This window comes from Geospiza fortis, unplaced genomic scaffold (genome assembly GCF_000277835.1).
Source record: "Geospiza fortis unplaced genomic scaffold, GeoFor_1.0 scaffold677, whole genome shotgun sequence".
NCBI classification, from domain to species: domain Eukaryota; kingdom Metazoa; phylum Chordata; class Aves; order Passeriformes; family Thraupidae; genus Geospiza; species Geospiza fortis.
The window spans coordinates 409,000-419,033 of record NW_005054585.1 but is presented as its reverse complement, the minus strand read 5'-3'; the positions used below and the strand labels follow the sequence as shown (position 1 = coordinate 419,033).

At 46.6% G+C, this 10,034-nt stretch overlaps 1 protein-coding gene across 1 annotated transcript; it reads right to left on the bottom strand.

Moving 5' to 3' along the window:
• Positions 1-213: 213 nt before the first annotated feature.
• On the bottom strand, positions 214-9,766 carry ARL5A (ADP ribosylation factor like GTPase 5A). The gene is made up of 6 exons (XM_031064392.1): positions 9,619-9,766; positions 8,538-8,598; positions 6,263-6,410; positions 5,171-5,254; positions 2,857-3,008; positions 214-2,198 (listed from the first exon to the last, which is right to left on the bottom strand). Exons 3-6 carry the CDS (start codon positions 6,404-6,406, stop codon positions 2,150-2,152), a joined length of 429 nt encoding a protein of 142 aa, XP_030920252.1. The 5' UTR covers positions 6,407-6,410; positions 8,538-8,598; positions 9,619-9,766; the 3' UTR covers positions 214-2,149.
• Between the last annotated feature and the right edge of the window lie 268 nt (positions 9,767-10,034).

Genomic DNA, 10,034 nt, shown 5'->3' with positions numbered 1-10,034 from the left:
TAAGTGATGTGTAAACACAGAGTATCTGCTTGTAACACAACCCACACCTGCAGCACCTGACAGAGCTCCTGCAAACGCACAACCAAGCAGCAGAAACCCCAACACTGCTCCACCACCAACAGCAACAGCTCCTTTTCTTACCAACCAGCCCCCAGCGCACCCAGCCTGTGTGGATTCAGCCCAGGGAAGACATAAGACTCAAAAACCAAACACTTGGGTTTAGAAGCAAGTCTGCTTTTTCTTTTTTTAGACTAGAAAATGTACAATTCCATTTCATATGCAAGTGTGCACAGAGCTCGTTGCTTGTAGATACTGTCAGAGAAACTGAGAGAGTCTTTGCATTAAATTGTTAATTCTTCAAACATTGATACATTTTGCAATACACCAGTTAAATACCAAGATCTATGTGCATGCACTAGAGATATATGCATGTACACCTTAATGTTTAACAAAGACAGCAGATCCCCCAGCCAGGGAGCGTTGGAGATACCAAAAATAGATTAAAAAGTTAAATTCTTTACCTGCCTTTGTTAAATACAGACATAAGAGATTGCCTCCCCTCCTTTCCCCAGGATTCCCATGCTCCCAGGGAGGCACGTAGGCAGGAAGGCAGGAGCTGACCAGATTATCCCAGAACCAAAGAGAAGCACCTTAAAAAGTTCAAACTAAGCTTTAAAATGTCTTTAAAATGCCTTTTCTATCCTTACCAGACACGGGGGCTGAGAAAGGGAAGAACACTTTACACACAGCTTTGTTTCATTTTGCTGAACTCCCAATGCATCTCCCACAGAAGAGCCTGACACTTCCAACCATCCCACTGCCTTCCCAACTGCCTGGATCCTCCAAAGTGGGAATTGTGACTCCCTTCTGCCTGGGACAGCCAACCCAGCGGAGCTGCAGCAGGGAGAGGTGATCCTAGTGTTCTCACACTGCCTGGGGACCATGCAAGGGGGTTCTGCTTTCTAGAAGTTCTGCCCTGGAACTCGTGTGGGTCACCTAGAGCTTTTCAAGTAGTGTTATCTGCTTTGTCCATCCAGTCCCCTCCACTGCATATTGATACATCTGCACATTTTAGTATCTGCACGTTTTATGTAGCAAAGAGAGTTCTTCCTCTGAAAAACACTTCATTAGAGTCTGACTTGTACGATTCCAGTGACACTTTCAAACATACTTTTGTGCCTCTTCTTTGGTTAAGAAAAAGAAAAGATACCTTTCCCTTTTTGACAGCCAAAGGTATTTCTGCCAGACCTGAATCAACCAGCACAGCAGAGAAGGAAAGCAGTGGACAGGACCTGCAGCATCACCCAATCCAATGATGACCACATAAAAGAGGAAAACCCATTTCATCTGCAACTCTTTGGCAAATTTGTTCTGTTTGCCAACCCTGGAATTCGAAGCCCAATCTGTGTGCCTCAATCCATTCCAGCCTCCTCCCTAATCCAAAAATCATGTGGAAAAACAAGCAATGGGCTGAAGAGAGAGTTTGTTATCAGGTTGTGGAGAGCCAAGGTGTGATTGACGTTACAGCCGTACGGACACGGAGGGACGGGTGACACGGGGACGGGGCCGTGTCACAGATTAGCACTACTGCCAACATACTGATTCAGCTTTACACTGGTCTGAGCAGATTGCAATTAACCTAGGATTGAGGTATAAATATACACAAATATGTACAGTACACATACAGGAAAAGAGTTCTGCATTTGTAACATCTGCCACCTCAGAAATGCTGGAGAGTCGCTACCTGCGCCAGTGATTCGCTCGCTGGTTTCCTGGGATAATGAACCAACACCTCCCACTGGAGAGGGCTACAATGGGATCAGAAAACTCTACGTTAAAAGCTCCTTCCTCTCTCTCCATCCTCCCCAGGCCTGAGGCTGGGCTGTTCCGAGGGGCAGCTTGGAAAGAAGGTTGGTCACAGCTCTGAGCGCGTCCTCCGAGGAGCCCAACCCAACCTGGAGCCCCGAGTGCTCCTGTGCCTGCTCCCAGCTCCTGTCCGTGTGTCTGTCTGTGTGTCTGTGTGTGTATGTGTGTGCAGCTATGTAGAAAATACAGTTGCCATCAGTTCAGTATAAATACATCCACCCCACCAATCTGCCACTGGAACAGCTCTGCTGCAGCAATGTCTGTGCAAAGAGGTCATTAAAAATCATCTGATCTTCAGCCGGGACATCATCCACTCCAGTCCTTGGCACAGCCTGGGGACACAAGAGACAACATTTAGGGAATGCTGGCACCTCTCGGGATAACTCCAAAGCTAACTCCACAGCAACAATTTAAACTCTTCCCAAGAACTCTCAATCATTTCTGGAAACTCCTCACTCCCTGTATGGCACTTGCTCAATCTTATTACATCACCTGTGGCCAGAGAATTCAGATCCCAGATCTTCAAGACATGAAGTTCTCCCTAATTAGGATTATTCTTAATAAACCTAAGACTATTTCAGTTTGCCCCCACCTCATCCCACCCACATTAAGCCCTTATCATATCAAGTCTTATCTCTGTGAGGTGACACTGTGGGTTTGATGTAGATTTGGTGTTCTGAGCCCAAAAATCTTGTAAGTATCAAGATTATGAAGCTGTGATGCCCTGGCACAGGTGCCCAGAGCAGCTGTGGTTGCCCCTGGATCCCTGGAATTGTCCAAATCCAGGCTGGACAGGGCTTGGAGCAGCCTGGGACAGTGGGAGGTGTCCCTGCCAAGGCAGGGCTGGGATGAGATGATTTTAAGGTCCTTTCCAACCCAAACCATTCTGGGATTATGGACAGGGGAGGAATGTGTGTTAAACACAAATACCCCAATACAACCCCCAGAGCAATTCCAGCTTCCCCTCCTGTGGGCACAAATCCCTCTTACCCCTCTCCAGTGAGAGCACAGCAGGCCTGAATGTGCCACTGGTGATCCTTAATTGAAGTCAGCTTCAGGAACTGGGAGATCTCAGCTACTGTCATGCACTCCTTCACATCCTGCTTGTTAGCAAAGATCAGCAGCCCTGCTTTCTTCAAGTCCTGGGAAGAAAGGAGAGGAGGTCACGACAGAGCAGAGCAGCCCTTGGAGGCAGAGGAGGGGACACCAGAGCCCCAGCCAACAATGCTCCAGAGCAAAGAGCTGCAGGCTGGCAGGAGCTGCAGGAAATCCCCTGATCCAGCTCAGCAAACAGCCAATTCTTGCCATGGATGAGGAGTAAAAATCTCAGCACAACGTTTTGCTGTGCTCCACGAGGATCAGAGCCCTGTGCACCCCTGTACCTGAGTGGCACAGCCATGTTTTCTGAAAAATCCTTTCCTTAGGGTTTTTCCTCCTGAGAAGCTGAGAGGCCTCAGGAACAAAATGTAACCAATGGTTATCTGCTGCTGTGGAATGCAACAGGTGCATCTGTGATTGGTCTCATGTGGTTGTTTCTAATTAATGGCCAATCACAGTCTGGCTGTCCAGACTGTCTGGTCAGTCACAAGATTTGTTATCTTTCTTTTTCTATTCTTAGCCAGCCTTCTGATGAAATCCTTTCTTCTATTCTTTTAGTATAGTATTAGTGTAATATATATCACAAATAATCAATCAGCCTTCTGAAACATGGAGTCAACATTCTCATCTCTTCCCTCATCCTGGGACCCCTGTGAACACCACCACACCCGAGCAGCAGAGACAATTTGGAACAGTGACTCCAGGGATCAGCTTATTTTACCTCAAATTGCCTGGAATTACATGAAGGCTCGGGTATATTATTGAAAATCTTTCCCTTGGAAAGCAAAAAGGTGTTCCCAGGAAGCCAGGCCAGCTCAAGCACTGAGCTGCCTATCAGGCACACTCCTGTTTGCAAGCAGCCAAATTAATTCCCAAATAATCAACTGCTCCAGAAAATAGCTGGAACTGAGCTGGACAACTCAATTCTGCCCTAACAGCAACTCCATGGAACTGGCTAGGAGAAAGAAAAGGTTTTCAAGGAGCAAAGAAAAGCGATTTAAAATCAATATTTGACTTTCATTGCTGCTCTCTCCCAACGTCACAGCCACGTCTGGAGAGGGAGCCTGGGAACATCCTGCAGGGACACAAAGGGCACATTCACTGCCCCCAAATCGGCTCCACTCTGCCTGCAATTCCAGACCTTCCCTGAGGCAAAATCAGCTCGTTAACAACTTCATCTTCCTTGAGAGAGCAGGAAACAGAAGATGCAGGTTTTTGCAACAGCCTGAGGAGTCCAGCTCTGAAATCCCAATCCTGGACAGCAGCACCAAACCCCAGTGCCACATTTAACATCCCACAGCCTGACCTGCTCTTTTAGAATTTGCTTTATTAAAAACAAATTAAACATCAAACATTTAAAAAATAAAAACAACAAAAAAAACCAAACAAAACCAAAATAAAACAAAACAAAACCCACAAAAAACCTAAAACTTGAAAGATCCTATGCAAAGCCCTCAATGGAAATCCATAGGAGGCTGTGCTCTTCCTGCAGGCTCCCAAACTGTGGCTATAGGTTAAATATAGATGGAATATTTTAGGCTATAATTCCATCATTTTTATGCAATTTTTTTTTATTCTGACACTTAAATTTGGAAGCTCGATGTCAGCTCACACACCCTGATCCAGTTTGCATTCAGGTCATGCCACAGATGCTGCCTGGCTTTTACATCAGCCCAGCTCAGGTTTAGACCTGAGCCAGGGCTCAGGTTTAAGGAGGGTCTGTACAATTCAGCAATTCCCACTCTGGAATTCCAAATACCCCCAGAGCAGTGACTGCTGCAGCCACGGGCTGGAGTTCCTTCAGTTTTAGAGCTGGGTGCTCTAACACACATTGTGAAGTGTTCTAAAACCTCAGGCAGCCAGGAAGATATCAAAATAATTATTAAGTTATTGCAGGATAATTTTTTTATTATTTAAAGGCTCTAATTCAGATATTAACATGGATTGAAGTCCAAAACCCACAGATGTCCCTGACAGGTCCCAACTGCTGTTTCACTGGAGCACTGTGACAGGCTACTTCTGTAATTCAGTATTAATTAACAGCTTTGCTGGGAGTTTCACAGAACACAGTGCAGCAGGGACAAGGCAGTTCAGAGTGTAAATCTGCTTCCCTTGGCATGTATCAGCCAGATATATTAAAAGAAATATTAAAAGAAATATTACAATAAATATTAAAATAAATATTAAAGACACAGGGTGCACTCACCTCATGTGCTAACATTTTATACAGCTCTTCTTTAGTCACAGAAATTCTCTCTCTGTCTGTGCTGTCCACCACAACTATCACAAACTGCAACAAGGGAGAGCTATTAGGCAGAGAAACTCCTGCTGTTCCCACTCCCAGCCCATTATCCAGCTGGATTATCAGATCCCATCCCTGTTCCCAAACCTCCCTCCAGCCCCAGTAATCCCACAGGCCTGGAGTTATTCACTCTTGTGCTGTGTTTTGGGTACAAAGGCAGCTCTGGCACAACTTTTTACTTTCTGTTCTCCATTTTTCAGTGAAAAATTCATATTGAAAGCAAGAAAATTCTCTTTAATCCCAGATCTGGTTTTGCTCTTTGCTTGGTGTAGCTGAGGCACCACACAGATCCCTCAAATAATTTACTGCAGCCTTTAAAACAGAATGCATCATTTTTCTTTCTCTAGGTCAAGAACTAACATGCCAACAGATATTTGCATGGGATTTAAAAAGTCCTGAAGCTCCAAACTCCAAGAACACCCTCCCAGCTTCATTTAGGCTGGAAAAGAACTTTAAGGAATCCCAGCACCTCATAGGGATGAACTGGAGAACAAAGGTAATTATTGTGATAATTGTATTTAACCATACAGAATGTAATTTGCATAATATACATATTTAAATATAAATGAAATATTTAAATAGTTATATTATTTGTATTTATACTATTTATAAATATAATGTAAATATTTACATTTTATTCGATAACCTATAGGAGACCTTGATTTAAAGCATTGTTTTTATGAAGTTGTGTGCTTGATAATATTTATATATATATATATATGTATGTATGTATGTATGTATGTATGTATGTATGTATGTACACGTGTGTGTGTGCTGCAACTGCACCTCTGAAAACTCCTGGGGGTGTTTAAGCTGGTGATGACAGGAGCTTGTGAGGCAGAGCTGCCCAGGTTTTGGAGGGAAACTTTGGGGCTGCCAGGCAGGTTTTGGAGCACCCACTGCAGGGAGACTGAGCACGGACACAGCAAGGGAGATGTGCCATTCGCAGAGAAGTGAGAGCACAGAGTGCCCGAGGCAGGGAGGCAGGGCTGTCACCTCGGTGTTGGTGTAGTAGGTGTTCCAGGAGGAGCGCAGGGACTCCTGCCCCCCGATGTCCCACATCAGGAAGCGCGTGTTGTTCACCACGATCTCCTCCACGTTGCTGCCGATGGTGGGAGAGGTGTGAACCACCTCGTTCATGGAGCTGCACAGGGAACAGGGAAAGGGACAGGGGAGTCACCCAGAGCCACCCCTGGGACAGAACCTCAGCAACACTCCCTGGGCAGCCAAGGCAAGGGGTGGTGGTGGAAGGTGCAGAAACGTAAATAAAAACAGCAATGAAAAGGACTCAGTGAACTATGTAATAATCAAATTATAGAGCTGAGAGAGCACTTGTGAACAAAATGTGTTATAATTAATTAAACCATGGAGCTGAGAGAATTTTTGCTTCAGAAGCTTTTGGGAGCACTCAGCTCTTCTTTCTCTATTTTGGCTGACATGGGACAGAGCAGTTGTTTTGCTTCAAGAATGTGGTTAAGCCACAAGATTTCCAAGGTTTCAGAAAAACAACAACTCATCCTCCAGCTCCACCAGAAACACTTCACCCCCTCCATCCCGCTCTCCTGCCAGGGCAGGCCACTAAAACCAGACTTTCTTCACAATGCTTCATGTTCTAACTTCCTCCTCTTCTCCCCTCAGCACAGTCCATACACTTTCTGGAGCCATTAAATATCTCAAATGTACTGTTTAGAGATACTGAGTGTGACTTTGTCACTAAGAACACCAGTTCCACATCAAACAACCAAATGTGTGCTCTGGATTCTCCAAAAGTTCAGACTATTTAAACTCTACTGTAACAGGCAAAAAAATTAACAGTAGCTCCAAGGCAAACCATCTGTGTTCAAAAGAACTTAATTATTTTTTCTTCTGATCATCTTGATATAGCTTTTCATTTTGTATGAACCTTTTTGAAGTTCCAGCAGAGCTTTTAGTTACAGTGACAGCAATTTGAGACTTGTAATGGTGCTGGGATATTTCCTGAAGAGGATACAGAGAGCCAAGGAGATAAAGGGATGGTGCAGTGCTCTGAAAAACAATCCCACTTATCCTGGGCCAGTGCAAGGAGAGCTGAGTATGAGAATGGGAGAAAAGGAAGCGTCTGCAAGAGGAAAAATGGGAACTGCAAAGATGGGCTAGGGTCAAGGAGGAGTAAGGCAGGAGAATAGGGGAGCTGGGAAAGTCCTGTGGAGTCCAAGTGGGTACAAAGAAAAAGGAGACAGACAAAGATCTGTAGGAGAGGGAAAAGAAAGCACTGAAACTGCAGAAATAAGGGGAAGAACTGCGAGACATTTGTGGAGGAAGTGGATTAAAAACCACCAAGGATGGCCCTCAGCTGCAGCAGTTTCCAGTCTTAAGAAATACCCTTCACTATGTTTGTGCTTTTTAACATCTCTCACTCCCTCTATAAATCACCATCACCTTCACCTTCCACTCTCCCTGCAGAGTGGCAGGGCACCAGCAGCCAGAAATGTGCTGGGAAAGGCAAAACAGGTCGGAATGTGACAAACCCCAACCACTTCCAGAAAGCCAATTTGAAATGTGGGCTTGGAACAGCATGGCCACATCATTTAACAGGAATTATTTCTGACTCAGGAACACTCCTCAGTGCCACACACTGCACGTGGGAAAGGGCCAATCTGTCCCCAGCACAAACAGACCTTGAGCTGCCTGTGCCACCCAGCAGCTTCTGAGCCTGTGGACAGATTGGTGTCCTCTATCAAACTGCAGCTGGGGAAACTGAGATATGAAACTCATTTGAGCCCCATGTAAACCAGGAGCAAGGTTAATGCAAGGCAAACACAAATCAATGCTGCTGGGGAAGGCAGAGGGTGCAGGACAGCACGGAGCTGTTGTCCTGGGTTTGTGCTGGTCCAGCCTTCCTCCTTCATGCCATCCCACAAACAAACTGATCTCAGCGCTGGGGACACAAGTCAGGGCAGGCAGAGGTGCTTTGCCACTCACAGAATGATCTGCCTGCTGTTCAAATCTGTGGCGTGGATCAGTTTTGCAACAGTGTCCCGTGGCCAGCACTCACTCCAATCATATTTTATGGGGCTGGCAGAGAGCCAAGGCCGTGACACCAAGGACGCTGGGAGTGCGTGGTAACAGCAGGTGATGTGATCCAAACCCCCTGAACAAAACCTCATTCACCCAGCAGAGCCCTTCCCAAACTGCAGGCACCCTCTGGCACCTGGAAAGCTCGGAGTGAAAGCACCCAGGGCCACGGAGCACACGTGGAAGTGCCCCAAGCGTCCCCGCAGGTGCTACTTACAATTGGTACAGAATGGTCGTTTTCCCTGCATTGTCCAGGCCCACAATGATCACCTTGTGCTCTGCAATGAAAACAGCACTGGTAAGTCACAGCTGCTGGGGCTGGATCAAAGTTAGTGCCACGTTTGCCTCTGGTTTCCTGAGCCAACAGCGCCCAGCTCCAGGTGCCGTGGCCAGGTGTGTTTGTGGGCCAGCCCAGGAAGTTTGTGTGGGCAGGGAAGGGACTGGCAACTCTCCCCCTCCACAGAACCATTCCTGAGAGACCTCAGAAGGATGTTTTCCATCTCTGACTGCCAGTGTCACGCTGGCATCCTCTCCCAAGCTCCTGCAGGCTTTTGCAGCCTGTATCACACTGCATCCCCCCAGCCACAACAGCTCTGAACTCCACTTTCCACTTTTTCAGCTCTCAACTCCACCTTCCCTTCACCCAGGCAATCTCTTGATGTCTTTGCAAAGAACAGGTAAAACCCAACCAGGCTGGTGTGATCCCTGTGCCCCCCTGGGCAACAGATGAGCCCTCCAACATTTCACAGGACACATTCACCCAGTCTGCCCTTGGACAAGCCCAAGGTGCTCCACAACCCACCTCTGACATTTTGGAGCTCAATGCCCCGATTAATTCTTGCTTCCCTTCAGCACTTCCTCTCCTGTGCATCACAAAAGTGGCTAGGAACTCTACAACTGGTGGTGTCAAGCACATCTAAACGGATGATTTCCAGTTTGGGAGAGCGCAGCCAGCTCTCAGCTCGGTTACACAACTTCCACTTGCACAACCAAGCAGGAGCACTCAAGTAGAAGCTTGGAGAGAAGGGGGTTTCTCCCCTCCTTCCCCGTGTTCCTCAAGGGCAACAAAAAGCATTAAAAACATGCCCAAGCTTCAGACACTGAGATCAATCCCTGCCAGCAAACTGATCTATCCCACAGGAGAGGGAGGGGACAGGGGTCAGGTAAGTGGGGCTGTCTGGGGTTTGATTTTACCAATATTGTGTGGTTTTGCAGAGTTGTCTTTTATGCCCTCCAGTACAAATGCCAGCTTTAATAACTTTGCACAACTGCACAATATTGTAAAAGTGTCTGCTTACCTGACCCCACATAACTAGGAACTTTTGTTTCAGGTGGGATGCTGCCAGCATAGTGGATGTTAGGAAATCAGTTGGAACAGAAGGTCTGAGGTGGGGCTGGACGCTACAAGACAAAAATATTTTGCTGTATTTGCACTACACGTTAACGGGGACGTAAGTGGGACATTCAACCAGCAGGTGCGAGAGTACTGAGCTTCACTCTAAATCAAATTCCAAGGACTTCAGAAACATGGAAGGAGCGTTGGGGGGTGTTTTGTAGTTAAAGTTACAACTCTCATGAACACCTTGCTGTAAGGAGACAGGTGTTAAAAATCCCAGAATCCCGGAATGGTTTGGGTTGGAAGAGAAATCAAGGATTATCCAGTGCCACCCCCCTGCCACGGGCAGGGACACCTTCCACTGTCCCAGGCTGCTCC

What these genes read in the sequence shown, in the direction of transcription:
- ARL5A (XM_031064392.1), bottom strand. Translation starts at nt 6,406, where the DNA reads ATGAACGAGGTGGTTCACACCTCTCCCACCATCGGCAGCAACGTGGAG. An exon ending in ATAAAATGTTAGCACATGAG is followed by an intron (nt 3,009 to 5,170) that starts GTGAGTGCACCC and finishes CTTTCTTCCCAG; the next exon opens with GACTTGAAGAAAGCAGGGCT. An exon ending in TGTGCTCTCACTGGAGAGGG is followed by an intron (nt 2,199 to 2,856) that starts GTAAGAGGGATT and finishes TTGTGTCCCCAG; the next exon opens with GCTGTGCCAAGGACTGGAGT.